This window comes from Melanostigma gelatinosum, assembly GCF_949748355.1.
Source record: "Melanostigma gelatinosum genome assembly, chromosome: 8".
NCBI lineage: Eukaryota > Metazoa > Chordata > Actinopteri > Perciformes > Zoarcidae > Melanostigma > Melanostigma gelatinosum.
Genome location: NC_136641.1, coordinates 17,879,675 through 17,897,479, shown reverse-complemented (window position 1 = coordinate 17,897,479; position 17,805 = coordinate 17,879,675). Strand labels below are relative to the sequence as shown.

Genomic DNA, 17,805 nt, shown 5'->3' with positions numbered 1-17,805 from the left:
CTCCCTGGAGAGAGGAAGCTGCTCCAGTCAGGAGGACAGCATCTCTCTCTCTCTCTCTCTCTCTCTCTCTCTCTCTCTCTCTCTCTCTCTCTCTCTCTCTCTCTCTCTCTCTCTCTCTCTCTCTCTCTCTCTCTCTCTCTCTCTCTCTGCCCCGTTGACTCCTACGCTGGCAACGATTAGACCTGTTGTGACTGCCTGCTTCTGTCTCTTCACATGTAGAACCTCTCTTCACACCCTGCAATTGTAGGGCCCATGGGCTTACCTGCTTCCCCCTGGTTAACGGAGAGGAAAGTGAAAGGCTAAAGAGGAGGAAAACTGAGTTCAAGTTCAGTTCTGCATTTCCCAGCGAAATGTATGGCTGTTAAGGTTCAAAATGAAAAAAAGTGAGAGCAGCAGGGAGTTAGAGGAAGCGAGAGTGAGATAATAAAGAAATTAATAAAAAAGGAACGGGCAAGGCAGAATGAGAAGGCAGCCTTCTCAGCAGGTCATGAATCTTTCGCAGCACACGCCCAGCCAGCTCTCATTAGTCAACCAGGGGGGACCATCTGCTTAAAGACTGCATGAGGCTCGGTTCTGGGCTACCTGGTCAAGAGCAGAGGCCGCGGCTGAGATGCAGCTGTGGCTGGCAGTGCTGGGGTTGGATACTTGGGTCGTGGGGCCAAGGGATGCAGCTCCATATAGGAGGAGAAAATAGGGACGAGCTATGGTGAGGCTCAAGCCCTCATGCTGGGAGTCATTCTGAACTACTGCCCCAGCAGAGTATGCAGAATAATCGAACAGATGTAGGAGTCATTAGAAGAAGGGACACGTCATAGTGTCCTTCACCAAGGACTTGGCGCCATGCGGCTTCTCTCCTCTTTGTCTTTCCTCCCTTGTCGCTCTCCTTTCTGTCCTCACCTTCGTTGTCTCCACTTTCTCAGATTTAGTTTCTTTACATTTTTCCATACCCTCTTCACGTTTTTTCCTTGTCGCCCACTGACGTGCAATTCTTTTTGCCTTCATTTCCTACTCTCTCCCTCTCTTGGTCTGAGCACCTCTTCTCTGGTCTCAGCAGTGCTTTAGTGCTTGATGAAGCGGTGCAGTATGTTCCACCTCCACACCATAATGGACTTCTCTGTTGTTGCTGTTGTTGTTTTTTTACAACCCTTTGCGTCGCAGTTTGTCTACCATCGTTGGCCAAGGGAGATGCTACGGGGAACGCGGTAACGTGCGTGTCGCTGCTTCACTTATTCGTTCGCTCAATAGCAGATCTAAAGATTCCTATTGATCATGCATCTGAGGTTCCCTGCGCAGAACATAAGGCCCGACACTGTGCAACTTCAGAGGAGATGCCGGCGGGGCAACGTGGGAAAGAGAAAAAGAAGGGAGGGAGCACTGAGGAATAGGACAGTTGGTGGTGGGAGAGATGGGAGTCGGATGGGGCAACAGAGACACTTGTGCATCGTTACTGTTTTGATGAGCTGGCAATGGCCAGCAATGTGTGAGCTGGTGTGCTTGCGTCACACACACAAGCATTGGCAGTGGTGACAGCACAGCTGGCTGCCTATCACAACAAGGGAGCACAGCTCATTAAGCCCCAGAGTGAGGCAAAAGCTTAAAGGAATGGGAAGAGGTAAAGAGGACGTATTGAAAGGGGCTCTGAAATATGCAGAGTGAGACCGAGCATCACCTCGCTAATTCTCCCGTAGAAGAGACACAGCGACCAGACAGAGGCATTACAATTCATAGGAATCACAGCCTCCCAAGAAACCCCATCGGGTATTTACCCTGCCACATGGGAAATAATGGTTTACATAACCTGGATATGGAAATGCGCACCTTCCTAGCTCCCTGTTACACCAACATTAAAAATATGAATGCACACATTTAAAATGAGTCTTTATTCAATCTTTATTCAACTGCTTGGCGTTCACAGTCAGGGAACTCAATTCTCATCCTCCCACTCTCTCTGTTTCTGTATTTTTTACAGTCTTTGTGCATAGATCAAGGTAGGGGAAGATAGCAGCACACTCAGATATGCACACAGCGCATGTGCACACACATGCAGCACATACCCGCATTGCACATGCTTATACACAGACAAACACGGGAGTTGAGATGAAAGTTTTTTGCGATTGGAGAGTTTTTGGCTGATTGCTGATTTGGATCTTTTTGTTATTTAATCCTCCACCCCCGTCAAAGGAAAGTGTTTCATCACACCTTCTTTCTTCTCCACCTCCCCCCCCAGTCTCTGTCATCTTGAGACACGTTAGTGCAAACCTTGCTCTTGCCGGGCAGTGAGCAGGGATGCCACAGCCACATGAGTCACTTTGGAGAGAGGGCAGCATTAACAATCCCCATGAACAGGACGTTGTAACGAAGTGAAGTTGACAGACTGTTTAGGTTATTTATGATGATTCAAATTTCAAGCAGGCCTGCATCATATTCAAAGGCAGTGCGAGAGCAATTACATTGATAATGTTTGACAAAGTGCTGATTCATGGCGGGTAGATTGTGGCTTTACCAGCATATTAATATTTGTTTGCCACATCCATTTGCAGGGACACATGGGCAGTGTGTGTTTTGTCTGGAATATTGTTCCTAATGTGCAAATAAGTGACAGTTCAGGGCAGACTGCTCCCTCTTTCACTTAGGCTGAGCCTGCGTCAAAAAACAAGTCAGTTTGGAAACTTCCATCCCCTGCTGCCTGGTGACCTCTGTCTGTCCTCTTCTCTGCGGTGAAGGAACAGGGAGAGCAGACACTGATGGCCACACCAGGAGAGCCTGCCAGCTAGATCCTGTTACCAACCTTGCAGACATCACTTGGGGCATTTTTGGGCTATTTTCAAACAGCCCCAGACACAACGGATACTACTACATCGCTATCTGTTCATGAATCCAATGCTCTGGCTGTCTTTGCCCACTGGTCCCCAATGTAAATCTGAATACAGATCTCTGCCAGCTGGTAATACGGTGCTGCCGGGATGACGTATTTCTGAGGCGCGAGGCTATAAACAAACTACACCACGACCGCACGGTTTCACGTAACCACCACGAAGCCAGAGGCGGACTAGTGGTTAGCAACCGCCTTTTTAAAGACTCATAAAAGCTTCACATTTCTTGAGAGGGGTATTTTATGTTACAAAATGTTACATTTCATAAGCTTGTGTTAACCACAGAATTTATTTCAGGCATCTAACCAAAAACCCATTAAAAAAACATTGACTTTGAGACGAGGGAATTGGAAGTGCAAAAAATATTCACTCGTTTCCGTGTTTTGGGACTTATTCCTGCGGGACTCGATGTGAAGCTTTTTGGCAGGATGATTATTGAGTAAATATTTGAGGAATAGCATTTCCCCCAATGAAAAGGAAGAGACATATTTGATTTATCCTGCGCCGCTGCAGCTGCACCCTTAAACATACCTCCAATAGCAACAACCGTAGTATTTTGTAAAAACTTTAATGACACATTTTATTGATCAAAACCCGACTTGAATTCCATTAAATTGCCAGCAGATTGGCATTTAACTTTTAGAAAGATTCACCAATGCAAGAGTTAAATTCCGTCGTTACTGACGAGATGGGCACATATGTGCAGGTTGTGTGTTTCCAAGCTGCTGGGCAGAGTGGACAGGTGTGATCAGCATCATGATCTCGGGGCACGAGTCCAGCTGAGATGGGACACGGAGGGGGAACAGGCTGGGACCAGGGCTGTGGTTTGTGTGGAGAGGGCTGAGAAAAGAAAGATAGGGGCTGACCACACTCTGCTGTCTGGTTCGGCTCTGCACCGTCGAATGGAAGGTCTTATCACAGGCAGGGCCCACAGCCCACTATCAGCCCCACACTGGATTATCCCTGAAGGGCGAATCTGCACGCCTTCAATCATTTACTCTATCACAAGGACCCATCTCTGCTGTATCCTCTCTGTCAGCCTTGAAAAAAATAAAAAGCAGAGAGAAATCTCTTTCGGGAAGGGTGGCAGAAAAGCTATTTCATGCTCCCCATGTATCACATGAATAGTAGGTGAAACGTCACGGAAGTCTACACTGTTGGTGTATCAGAGATGGTCCGTGCATCATCAGTCTAGAGGAGCCTATAGTATGGAGATGCCTTAGAAATAAGATTTAGGAAAGCAGAGACAAATGAGAAGGGGGTGAGGTGAGAGATAGAAGGGTCAAAGATGCCGCTCGTGGATAGGGGGAGGGGGTTAGCAAGACAGAGTTGCGTCTTTTAAGAGGATTCCTCCAGATTCCATTTCCAGTTTCAAGTGTCTCTCCTGCGAGGACAGTAGAGGCCAGATGGCAACTCCAACTAATAGCGCAGGCGAGATTAGTTTGGCAAGAGTGGGGGAAGAAAAGGGTGAGGACCAGACTGAGGGAGGATGAGAGGCGGTTGGGTTTAGAGAGCAAACGAGGGACTCGTGTACATGCTCATCCCGACATCCACTAGCTTATTCTCCAACAAGGGATGGGAAGGAGCCAATTTCCTCGAAAGCAAATGAAAATAATACATTTCTGTTCCTATATAGACTCTTTGAGGTATTTTTCTGGAGCCTGGCATTTGCCTTTTGTTTATATCTTCACTGGCGATTCGTCAGTTTTTTTTCTTTGGTAGGTCTGAAGCAGAAATCCTTCCTTGGGGTGGGCTGTAAATGCCAGCCAACAAGCTGTTTGTTGTTTTGGCTTTCTGAAAAATAACACAAGTTGTGTTTGCTATGTTTTAATTCTTTGTAAAACAGGGTTGTGCTGGCATACGAACAGTGGTTTATTCAATTGAATATATTTTGCATCGTGGCTTTGAGTGTGCGACTATCTTTCCTTCACATTTGAATCGCCACCGTGGTCAGCACCTGGTGTGAGTTCCCCCTCTTTCTCATAGCACAGACAGTGGTATGGTTTTAAAAATGTATTGTAGTTAAACTGCCATCTCATGAATAATTAAACACACTGTTAGACTGATGAAGGATCTCTGTTAAGAAGTCTCTTAAAAACTGTTCTTTTTATTGTCGTTTCTCTCAGTTTTTCAAAAGTGAAAAGTCAAAAGTGACATCACACAGGGCCAAGAGCCCTTTGTGAATACAAACCACAGGGGGGGGATGAACCCCAGTGTCTGTCTATTGTTCATGACACACCATCTTTTACACAGATGCTTCTCATCGTCTTTCTCTTTGACTCTGACTCCGTGCTGCTCTGATGCTATTATTATACCTGCGCACCCCATTTTCTTTAAGGGTGAGAAGTGTACACGAGATGTGACATTCAGCATTTCGGTCTTTTGTCGCTCTCTTTCTGACAGTCTCTCTTTCCCTTTTCCACCTGCTCTCGCTCTCCCTTTCACTCCCTCTTAGCGTCTTATCCCTGTTCCAAAGCTTACATCATGTCTCTGATGCTTGTGAAGGGGATGACAATGACAGTCATGTTGAGTACAGCCATCATGCAGCCACAGCACTCTGCTCTGCTGAAAGAAAGCCACAGGGCTGTGGTGGAGAACAGCAGGGAACACAGATATGACAGGAAGGGATGGGTTGCGCAGGGGTTTTGGGATGTGTTTTGTTTACGGGATTATTGACTAAGGGCCTTGCATTCCTTCATGTAATCGACCCCTTTACTATGACATTTTCCATAGAAAACTCTTCATAATTAACACCCATACTCTGTTCTAATTTAAAATGTTAAAAATGAGCATTATGATACCAGCAGATTCATGTCATATGTGTCTCTTCTCACAGGTGTCAGACCGCTGCATTGTGGCTCTGGTGCCCAAACAGACCTCGTCATACAACATCCCTTCCTCGGCCAGCATATCCCGCAGCTCCATCAGCAGATATGGTGAGTCGGTAGACCAGATTGCACTTTCCGTACCCTTGTTGTGACATTGATTACATTAATTGCAAAATGCTAAATGTAATCAACAGTTAATTCCATGCAAATGTAATCTTGTTGTTCTCGTTGCCTCACAGAAACCTTTTTATAGTAGTGGTTTCAGATATGAACAAAGCCAAATCCACTTCCCCCGAAGCCATGGTCAGCTCTGTTTGGAGCAGCTTTTCTTTTTGCTGCAGAGGGGCTTCTTTGTTTTCTTGCAGCCTTTTTTCTCTCTCCAACTGTGTGCTGCAGTTTCCTTTGCGGTTCGGGGCCAGTCTCTGTTGGATGGTCCAGTAATGAAGAGACTAGAGAGAGAAAGGGTAGAAGCGGAGGAGAGAGGGAGACATAAAGCTGTTGTTTGATGATAAAGCCGTGATATTATTATCATGTCGATGCATTCTATATGCAGGACACAGTGGGCTACTACAGTAGCTGCCTGCACACTTGCACCCGCTTGTAGTTTTGTGCTGATGAGTGCAAAATGTGGTCCCATGCCAGACACTCACAGCAACACGAGGCAATGTGTGGTTGCTAATTATTCTGTGTGAATGATACTTCACAGAAACATGGAAAAAGAAACGTGAGCATGGCCAATTATCAGGATTGGAGATAGAAAATGAACAATGCCTTTAAACTGCCGAACACAGAAACAGAGCTAATCCTTCCAAGCAATTACAAGTCTTATTTAGGATTGTATACCTGTGGATACTTTGTGGATCCTTCAGTGTATGTGTTTATCTATGATGACCTTAGGTCCAACATTACAGTGCGTTACTCTCTACACACCATTGTAACAAAAGGGAGGAACCCTTATCTGCATCATGTTGTTATTTTAATATCATATCTTTATTGGCCCGCTGCTTCTGGAGTTCTGCACCTACATCATTACTCTCAAATATCTCAGGCCGTGGTTAACACGAGCCATTTTTTCATCCCATCATTTCCCACACGGGAGATCCCCACCTCTGGAGCAGGAGCTTCTGCTGACTAAATTAGAGGTGTTTATGTGTTTATCACCAAATTAGCAAAGCTTTTTTGAGCAGCTATTCTTCAATAAAACACGACTGATCCAGCAAGAAAGGAAGATTAAGCTGTAGAAGTAATGGGGGGCTTTCATTGTGAAGAATGTATAGGAAATTAAGTGTATTTATCACCAAATAAACGGAGCTTTGTCAGCGGCAATTCTCGAATAAAATCAAGTCTACTCATAGTGAAGGGAGGAAGAGTAAGCAGCAATAATGAAGGGGGACTTTTGTTGTGAAGACTTTATAGGAAATGTAATGAGTTTATCTGATCACTATCCGGTCGGGCAGGTCGTATGGAGGTGTAAATGTGGACACACAAATGCAGACACAGCTGAGTTCCAATCTGACGCATCCGGTCACAAAAGTCGTATTGAAAAGACAAGTGTAGCCACGTCCTCAGCCACAAGGGATATTCTAATCCATCATGAAATTGCAATGAGCTCCTGCGGCTGGTGGCTGCTGAGAGGCTGTGCTCTCTTGCATTCTTTTCTTAATTTTGACTTTGTGTGTGCGAGTGCTCCATCACCGGAGTTGGACGTGCATGGCATAGGAAGCAGAGGCTCTGCTGGCGCCTGCCCGTCCCTCATCAATCATGGGTTGGCACAGCAGGCACAGCTGCACCTCGACACCTGCTGATGGATTCATACCAATTTCACGTTCAACACTTAGCATCTTGACTCAATTTTAAAGCCCCCGTCCCACCAACCCCTCCTCCAGCCTTAAAATCTGCCAGAACACATTCCCCGACTGTTCAGGAGCTGAGGGCTGCAGCAGAGGTGAGCTGCTCGTCCCTGCTTAGTGTTAGGAGAGAAGGCTGATGGTGCCGGAAGGATGGAGGGGATGAGGAAAAACCAGTGACTGGATTAAGATGAGATTTGGGACCTCAATCCACCCTGCACACAAGCACATATATTCAGCCCTCCTAACTCAGGCCCTGGTCCCTAGTGGCCACTGCAGAGGCGCAGGTTGGTGTTATATGAAAGGTGTAAGTGGCTGTATCTGCAGCAAAAAGCTTTGTTGTTCAGCTTGGCCTTTGAAGCCGGGTCAGATTCTCATTGAGATCCTCAGATCCTGAATCTCTAGAGAGCCCGCTGTCGGGAGTAGATGCCGGCTAATTAGGGGAACTGAAACCAGCATCATTCAGACGGAGTGAGTCGCTAGGAGGCAGGAACAGAGGAGCAGAGACGAGGACGATGTACTGTATGGATGAAAGAGAGTGGCTTCGCTGCTTAACGAATTAGAGATCTTTTTACGCATTGACTGGAGCGTGATAGGGACATTTTCGACATGGCGTTGGTACAATGTGGCAGCGCAGAGCCAATTATGAGTGCCTTTAAGAAGAGCCAGACGCAGCCGTGTCTCAATCAGTGAGGCAGGGATTATATGAAGAGGGAAATGAAGAGAAAAATGAGTTTACAACTTCCCCTCTCATTTATTACTTGCTGTTCTATGAAATGATCCACCACAGCAATTTCCTTTACAGCACAGCTTAAGTCCTTTTCACACCAGGGGTGTTTTTGTCATGCAAATAATCTGCACGTTAGTACATTTGACCAAGTACTAGATTCACTCTGTCCGTTCCTACCTTTCACAATAAAAGCCTTAGACATACAGTATACAGAACACTGGTTACCAGAGGGAACTCTAATTCACTCAGAGCATTTGGCTTGAATAAAATAGCTGACAGTAGCTTAAGTTACACAAGAATGTATCTCAGACCGACTGCCAGACTCTGCTCTGGGTCAATAGGATGCTGGTAGTTTGTCCTCTGCCTGTGCAAATCTATCAAAACTTTTAGTTGGAAAAAGTTTTGCAACTGTTGCAAATTTGCATCGCTGCCAGTATGTTTAGTTTTGATGCAAAAAAAATTGCAGCCATGTATTCCACATTTTTGTGTCGTTTATTCATCCCGCCCCCGGTGTGTAAAGGCCTTTAGAGCAGAGGTGGAACATGGAAGATTCAGCTTTGTAATGCGTTACAAAGGAGTGATGGAAATGAGAGAGAGAGGCTGTGTCATTTAGGCTTACTGACAATTCTGTATCTGTTTCTTTGTCCCTGGACAGACTCGTCATTCCGCTACACGGGCAGTCCCGACAGCCTCCGCTCACGTGCCCCCATGATAACCCCTGATCTAGAAAGCGGTGTGAAGGTGTGGCACTTGGTGAAGAACCACGAACACGGAGACCAGAAGGAAGGAGACCGCGGTAGCAAGATGGTCTCTGAGATTTATCTGACCAGGCTGCTCGCTACCAAGGTAAGATATTCTCCCATACATCAGCGTGAGCACACGTTCAGTCATCTTTTCATGACATCACTGCATTCTGGCTGCTTTAGTGTTGTCTCCCGTTGCCCACAAATTGCTCATCTCTGTGTACTCTCCTTTTCCCAGGGTACTTTACAAAAGTTTGTCGACGATCTATTTGAGACGTTGTTCAGCACAGTTCACCGAGGGAGCACTCTTCCCCTCGCCATCAAATACATGTTTGACTTCCTGGACGAGCAGGCGGACAAACATGACATTCATGACACAGATGTACGTCACACGTGGAAAAGCAACTGGTAAGGGCCTTTTTTCAACAAAAGTAATTTCACATGCAGGAGATCCTCATGCCATGGCATACGGTGAAGCAATCATTTGTCTTGTGAGATCACTCTTCTCTTACTTATTATTTTTGTCTCCATCTTCCAGCCTTCCATTGCGTTTCTGGGTGAACGTGATCAAGAACCCGCAGTTCGTGTTTGACATCCATAAGAGCAGCATCACGGACGCCTGCCTGTCTGTAGTAGCTCAGACCTTTATGGATTCTTGCTCCACTTCGGAGCACCGCCTGGGAAAAGACTCTCCATCCAATAAGCTACTCTACGCTAAAGATATCCCCAATTACAAGAGCTGGGTAGAGAGGTACGAGTTGTAAACACCCATCTGTCACATCTTTTTTGTATCGTCTTCCAATAAAATCTGGGATACTTGGGGGAATTGAGTCATAATTCTCTTTCTTCATGCCTACACTTCTCAATCAGATTATGTAAAAGCCTTTTGTCAAGCGTCTATTACCAGACATTCATTGTTATGGCAAAGAAATGTGACGATATAAAACATTTCGCATTGACTCAGTGAGTGCCTGCGAGTGATGCCAAGTGTTGCCCCTTGTCTGCGTCCTCAGGTACTACGCTGACATCAACCGGCTGCCAGCCATCAGTGACCAGGATATGAATGCCTATTTGGCAGAACAGGCCAGACTCCACTCCACAGAGTTTAACATGATCAGCGCTCTCAATGAGATCTACTCTTACATCAGCAAGTACAGTGAGGAGGTCAGTGATGCTTACATAAACGCATAACATCAGCACAATTCTTTCCATCCAACTTGTTTCCGCCCCGATAGCGATGCCTGGACTTCGGGTGCCGGCCGACACAGAGTACCGAGCCAATACAAGGCTTTAATTAATAAGTCGTACACCTCACTGTGTGGAAGTGACTCGGATCATTCCTTTATGTGTAAGGCCACATCATGCATGACTCATCAACTAGAATTACAATTCAAAATGCAGCCAAAAAATTGGTCAAAAACAAATAGAAATGAATATTCTGGTACATAATGTATCTATCTATAATGTATCTAATCAGCTATGTGAGTCAGTGTCGTCCCAGTATCGGTATCGGTGCCTCCCTAATTTATTAGGTCCAGTTTTGTGCAAAATATCCTGAGCACGATTGGCATAGGAGTGTTTAAAATAACTATTTTACAGCACCAAAGAAAGAGAGGATGGGAAATATGTTTTCCTAATTAAATTTGATATGACATTTAGCTCTGTATTCTATTGAAACGTCATCCGTATCAGCACCATCGCCATCCTCCATCTGCTCTGCGTTAAGCTTCTGCTGCGCTGTTCCGTTATCTCTGTTTCTCTATCTTCTCCCTCCCTCTCTCGCCTTTTTCATAAATAGTATAAATTCCGCCAAGTATATTATAATAAATGTATACAAAAGAATGTTTTTGCATAATTATTTCTGCGCAGCTTCATTTCTTTTCTGAGCTTGGTGATCTCGGATAAATCCCTCCTCTCTGAACTACATACTGAGCACCTTCACTTGGAAGATTTCACCTGGAGGGCTGTCCCAGGTCTGATTGCGTAATTAGCTGCTGCCTTAGAAAATCAGCTGCTAATTACAGGCAGGTTGCCAGCGCAAATTGAACAAAAGACGTGCAGCAAATTCGCCCCTGCACTTTAATATACGTTTATCTTGCCCTTGGTGTTCCCAGACTATTCATAACTGGCAAAGGTTAGTGAGGTCAGCTCAGAGTCTTCAGTCGACTTCCCCAAAGCCTAGAGGTCTAGAGAGACCTGCGCTTAACAAGGCAGTGTGTCTGATCTGCAGAGCAGACAGTAAATGTCTACAAGCTCTCAGCATGCTGCTCCGTCCTTTCGTCTGTGCTGAGTTAGAGTGGACTATCTGTTATATATGGCTCTCATGAGTGGGATCGTAGGCAACACACACACACACAGGCACACACAGGCACTGTCAGATCACAGGAAGCGTAAAAAAGGAGGGCGGAAGATAGGGAAGGAGGAGAAAGAGATTGCTTTTATGGAGACATTCTGCTTCTAATGTCAGCTCCTCCTCTGGGAAGCATTAGCCCGTCCTTTATGTTGGACCACAGTCTCTCTCTCTCTCTCTCTCTCTCTCTCTCTCTCTCTCTCTCTCTCTCTCTCTCTCTCTCTGTCCCTCCTTCCTGTACTTCCTTTTCTTTTTACCTATTATCCAGTCAGCTTCCCCTTTGCTCTCCATGAATCTCATCCACCCACTTTTGCTGCCTCTGCAGTTGTAGCTGTCTGATGCCCACATGCGTCGAGACATATGCAAACTCACACTCATTTTGCACACATGCGCTCTACACACATGTACCCCATCAATCCTGCAGTATGCACAAAGGGCTGACCAGGCCAGAGCTGCATGGATTTTTGGGAGATGGCAGTGGGAGCTGCACCTGCATACAGTGCTACAGATTAATAATAGATTGCTATCGGGGGCCCAATGAGGAGGAGGAACCACTCTGCCTGTAGCTGCCAAGCCTTTAAGAGCACTTAAGCAGATGAGTGGAAGACGGAAGGCGTTCTGACGGATACTGTGTTCTGCAATACGGCAGCCAGCAAGCACAGGTTTGACATGCTATGAAAAAAACATGTCTTCCAGACAACAAGCAGTCAGTCAACTTTTACTGCAAGGGGGTGGAGCTACCGACTCACCACAAACAAACCTCTGCAAACTGAAAGTGTGGTTCTCATTGACTGAAGGACACCTGACACTTGACACTACACGCCTTGTAAAATCGTTCAAAGCACATAAATAGACACAGCACTGTTTTCTTTAGGTTGACAAAATGCTCGTCCAAGCCAGATATTTTATCAGTAAGAATGAAATATCATTATGATATATGCCCGTGTCTTTGCTGAGCATCTGAGTGACCCCAAGTATAAATAAATGAGTAAAGGCAAAAAGAAGTTCCGTGATTAATCTAAAGTGTGTTCAACATGAATAGATGGTGCATTGTGGGCGACGGTTTTTCTCCCACATTCATTTATTATTTATCTCTTTACCTCGTAATATTTCAAATGACTTTGCATAAGAGAGGTCAATTAATTATTTGGTTTGAATCATGAATTATTGAGTGAAACACTGCATACCAGTCGAATGTAGTTTAATGTGAAACGGATCTGCAGTTGCAAACTAGAAACATTGTGTTGAAAGAAAGGCTCCAGCCCTTGGACACAGACATCCATATCAAAGGTGATGACGACATGGCCCATATTGTAGTATGTTCTGCTGTTTTATGTTCATATTAAAGGCCTTTGCCATGTGTGTTGCTGCCACTCTGACATGGATTCATCCTGACAAGGCAGACACTAGACGAGAGAACGAAGCGGTGGAGAGCCTGTCTGAATTCCTTTTGAACCCGACTTGACAAATGCCAAATTTACAAGAAATGGGCTCGGAAGATAAAACAGGAAAGGCTAATACACAAATATTCTCCATGTCGTCAAAGACAAAGTGAGTGATGTAATTCTTTTCTTCTCTTTCATGTGACTTGCCTATGCAAACCAAAAAGACCAAGCTCTACTCTGTGAGGAAACACGCAGGTTTCTAATCAACGTTATCAGCTCTAATTTGATAAACATATCATAACCAACAGGGATGCAGTCACACTATCTATTTGTATGTGTCCGCTCTGCGACAGCCGTGGCTGGAGGTAATATGTTATCAGGCGATCCATCTCTCTTGTCAGTGTCGCCGGTGAGGACGCATTATGTTTTGGGGTTGTCTGTCCATCCCATTCTCGTGATGTCTCAGGAACACCTTGAGCAAAGTTCTTCAAATTTGGCACAAACGTCCACTTGGACTCAAGTTTTTGTCGAATGGGATAAAATCATGACATTTTTGGACAAATGTGGATGTAAACTGCAACTTGACTGGTTGGTCGAGGCAAAACAACAGCCAGACGGTAATTCTAGTTTGTTGACCATATAGTCTTTTCTTCTCTTCAGATCACAGCAGCCCTGGAGCAGGATGAACAGGCGAGGAAGCAGAAGTTGGCCTACAAGGTGGAGCAACTCATCTCTGCCATGTCGCTCGAGAGCTGAGAGTGACCGCCACTCAAAGAGAGAGAGAGAGAGAGAGAGGACGAGAGAGACAGGACCACAGAGCCTCCCAAAACGGTCCCGAATGACTGACCTCTCATCGTGGGAGCGACAACCACGAACCAGACCTGGGACCTCTCTGCATCCAAAGCCAGACCGACATACAACTGCTTTAGTTTGTAATTCTCTCACCTCCTTCCATGATGGCACCAGCTAAGGGCCCACAGACTAAGATAGAGGCCCTGCAGCTGGAGCTAACAATGACATCAGCAGAGAAGGCAACAACATGGCTTGTTTTTATTTTTTTTTGTCTCTGTTTCTCTCAGTTTGACAGGAAATTGTATGTTGTGTGTGTGTGTGTGTGTGTGTGTGTGTGTGTGTGTGTGTGTGTGTGTGTGTGCGTGCATGAGTGTGTGTTTGTGTCGTACTGAGGAAGACTTCTGCAAGACGGTGAGAGCAAATGGAGGAACTAATTTATTCCCCACCCAGACAGAAACTCACATTTGAGTGTGAAACGGAGACAAAAAAAAAGGCGAGAAGCAGAGGAGCAGATCTCATGTTGGACAGCTGAGTTTGCGTTCAGATTTTCTCCGATTTTATTTTTGTACTTGTACATTTGAATATTATCAGTTGCAGTTGAAAAACATCCACCCAGGATCCCATACGTGTTGTTGTATAAAGACATTAAGCGTGCAACACTCCCATCAGCGTAGTGCGGCAGTGAAACGGGTCGTGGCCCATGTCTTCTCTCACTCCTTCCCTTCTTGGACTGATGCTTCGCGTGACTCGGACTCTGCTTTTTATCCAATCAGAAGTGTACAGGAAAACATGAAACTTGTGCTCATCATTCGAAGAGTACACGGAACTCCGCTCGTGTTGGTCACAGTTCAGCCGGCATGCTTGCACCTAAACTGAGGGTGACAGAGATGAAGTCTATAGTGTATTTAGGAGATGACCTTAAATCAGCATCAATCTGGTGTCCAAGGCTTTTTTTTCAGCAGGTAGGTTCATCTGTGTATGTACCGGCTGATGCTGGCCAATCAGTGTATGTGAATGTACAAATGTTTTTAGTTTGTTTGTTCGTATGTCTATTTGAGTTTTGCAAACAGAAAGGGGCTCGGTGGAACTGAGCTCCATAGATATTTGCAGTAGCTCATCAAGTGAACAACTCCATTCGTCCGTCCTGGCCCCAGCCCATCCAGCTGCTTCCCAAACTTTATTCACCCCAAATCACTTTTCTGCTGGAGGAGGGTGTGTATCGTCTGCATTGTGGCCGCCGCTGCTCATACGCCACAGTATGTGCAGCTTGCAGTTAGTAGGAACTGGTCTCTGGAGGCTAACACTCTCATTTATATAACCACGGTGTGTATCTCTTTGGGAACTTGATCAACTTTACGTGTACTTGTCATGCATGCTATCACACATCAGAAGTGTTCTAAGGGTCCGTCTTTGACTTTATCACGTGGCAATGAGTCCTGCCAGCTCTAGTTGGCCCGTTGAGGTGTTAGCTGATGGGAGTTTTTTTTACCCAGCCACCACCACCCATGTCCTCACACAGACAATAAGAAGTCTAGCTCCGTGGGTTTAGTTTGAACAAGTGCCAAAAGATCCTGTCGTTTCAAATTGTTCACTAACGTGTCAAAAATCGGTTCATGCTTTACAGAGGGAGCAAAGCTCTCACGTTGGAGTGTAGAGCCGGTTACAGCGGAGGCTCTTATGACTGGAATGGTGAGTTTTGTGAAAGCAGCAGAAAAAGGGATCTGGGAATGAGGGGAAAGAACACGAAGACATAAAAAACGAGTATGTTTCGTGTTGTGCGGCTGCGTCTCCTGACTTAAACCAAAACGTCTCAAGTTAAAAGGATGATGTCACCTTTCAACCTTCTAGCTCGATGACAACAAACTGTAGATTCCATCCTCTGGATACGTCATTTCATTTTGTTTCTGGGATATATGTTTGCTTGTTGTTTACATCAAGTACTTGAAAATAGGTAGTATTATAGGTTTGCACAGTATACTGCAATTGTGTGTGTTGAGAGCATGATAAACACCAGTAGTGGGTGAAAGGTGCTTCTTTTCTCTGTGGCCTTAGATACCCACCTGCTTAGTGTTCCTGATCTTATTAGTCCTCGACTCGGGCACAGTCCTTTCAGTGCTTTGGGAGCCCAATGGTTTTTCAGTGATACCCAGCACTGGCACTCTGCTGAGAACTGTCTTAGCGAGATAAAGTAAAAGTAAAGGTGAAGAGGCTACAGCCTGGCTCAGGCAGGCATTGCCTCGCTCAGCACTCGGCTCGCCTGAGCCGTTTGAAGAGAAGTGTTGAGCAATGAGGAGAGAGGGAGAGGTAGAAAGAGAGGGAGAGAGAACCCCTTTAGCTCTAGTTTCCTGCTCCGGCTTTGAAGCTGCCCTTTGATCTGAGTCAGTTGTGTGCACAGTGTGATCAGAAGATGGAAAGAAGAAAAAAAACATCAAACTAACATGCAAGGAGAAATGTAGGATGAGGTGATGATTGACATGGTATTCCTGTGTTCGGCCAGTGGGGGCAGAGTAGTTGTATTTTGGTCCGTAATCTGAAAAAGCACCTTCTCGCTCCCTAACTTCCTAATACACATCAATAGATACACAGTGGCGCAAATATACAGTACATACACGAAACATGAAGCTTCTTCCTATTGATTAAGGTGTCTTCCCAATTTCAGCATATAGAATTGTATCCTCCTCATACCTCACATTGCTTGTATGGAGTAATGCTTTTTATCATTTTAACAGGACCTAAATGCCTTTTACTTTTTGCAAGGGATGAAAACAAAAGTATGTTTATTCGAGTATTTCCAACCCTGACACGAGCTCCCCTGTATTCAGAATTGTGACGAACGTAATCAGAGGCACACAAATTGGTTGAAAGTGGCTTTGATTTTTCTCTCAGAGATCATTCATATCAGGATGTTTCCTTTTGTCTTGTGTGAGATTTGTGCATGCATTTTAATTCATGCTTTAGTTCTGCTCGGTATTCCATATCGATCCACGCCATCATTCGTCGAACTGAAATTCTTCCCGAAAGCCCATCTGTGCACATCTTGCATTACAGCTGAATGCACCTTTTTTTTCGTGAATGACGTTTTTTTGTCACCGGATATAGCTTGTCTCCATGCTGTACACTCATTTCTGAGTTTTAAATTCAGTTTGACTTGAGAAGAGAAAGATTTGTGTCCTCTTTCTGCAGCGCAGAATCCCAATTGACTGCCAGTTGTGTGAGATATAGATAGATTGTCTTAAACACAACCTCTTTTCAGCTCAAGCTAATTGCGAATTGAAGATGCTTTGTGCACTTTTGTTTTTTATTTTGCTCTCGGTGTAATGTGTTGCCGAAGAGATGGTGTTGTGGTGTTTAGACTGGCACGTGTCATTCCTTATACGAAACAAAGCATTTAATCAGCATTTTGTTTGCTTCTTGGCATTAGACAGAGGAATTGAAATCCTGACCAATGTATTACTCTCAAGTTGAAATATCACAAAGTATAAAATGAGTATCCTTCCATTTTAAACACATTGTAAACAAACCCTTTGTAGACACTGGAGTTCTGTAAAATAGTAATTACTGGCGATGATGACGATGATAATAATAATGGCTGTCTGTTCTTCTTGTTTTATAAAAGTGTTGTGAAAATTGTAAGAAACTTAAAGTATTTAAAAAAGGTTGTTCTCTTGTTTTTTTATTTGCTTTGATTTTGTTATGATAATATATTATTGTGTACCTATTGTAAATATGAAGCACACCTATTTTGCAAGCCAAGGATTCACTTTGTACTGTTGTTATATATAAATAAACTTTGCTGGTTAAAAATTGCATAGAGCCGAAATCTGTATTCGTGTCTCTTTGTTGAGCAACCACCCAAATTGGATAAATAGAGACGACGGAATCGTAACCAGTTCCCACAATGCTTTGGGGAATGTAAACAGGAAGTGTAATGTTTACAAAGATCCAGCATGAAACGCGTGCTGCAACTTCAGCACCGCATCTTTGGACTACACTTTGTAATCGTGTGCCGAATTAACTACGGTAGGGCTGGGCGATATGGCCTAAAAAAAAAATCTCCGATTTTTTTACAAAAAATCCGATTCACGATTTAAATCGATTTTTTTCCCCCAAAATTTTTTGCAGATGACAGAAGCTGTTGAAAACAATTTTTTCTTTTATTTTGTGATGATTTTCCCAAGTAGGTTGATAAAAATAAAGTGCAAACAAAACCTGAACATTGTAGAAAGGTGCCTGTAGTATACAAAAAGTATTTGGTCA

General features: G+C 44.6%; 1 protein-coding gene across 1 annotated transcript in view; it reads left to right on the top strand.

The window, feature by feature from the left end:
* Positions 1-17,350, top strand: part of plxna2 (plexin A2) — a gene marked incomplete at its 5' end in the record, with an annotated part of 145,346 nt that extends 127,996 nt beyond the window's left edge. Inside the window, 6 exons of the mRNA XM_079274062.1 lie at positions 5,710-5,809; positions 8,934-9,124; positions 9,260-9,429; positions 9,560-9,772; positions 10,035-10,185; positions 13,417-17,350. Of these exons, the coding sequence (XP_079130188.1) occupies positions 5,710-5,809; positions 8,934-9,124; positions 9,260-9,429; positions 9,560-9,772; positions 10,035-10,185; positions 13,417-13,512 (921 nt within the window). The 3' untranslated portion in view covers positions 13,513-17,350. The remainder of the gene's footprint in view (positions 1-5,709; positions 5,810-8,933; positions 9,125-9,259; positions 9,430-9,559; positions 9,773-10,034; positions 10,186-13,416) is intronic.
* Between the last annotated feature and the right edge of the window lie 455 nt (positions 17,351-17,805).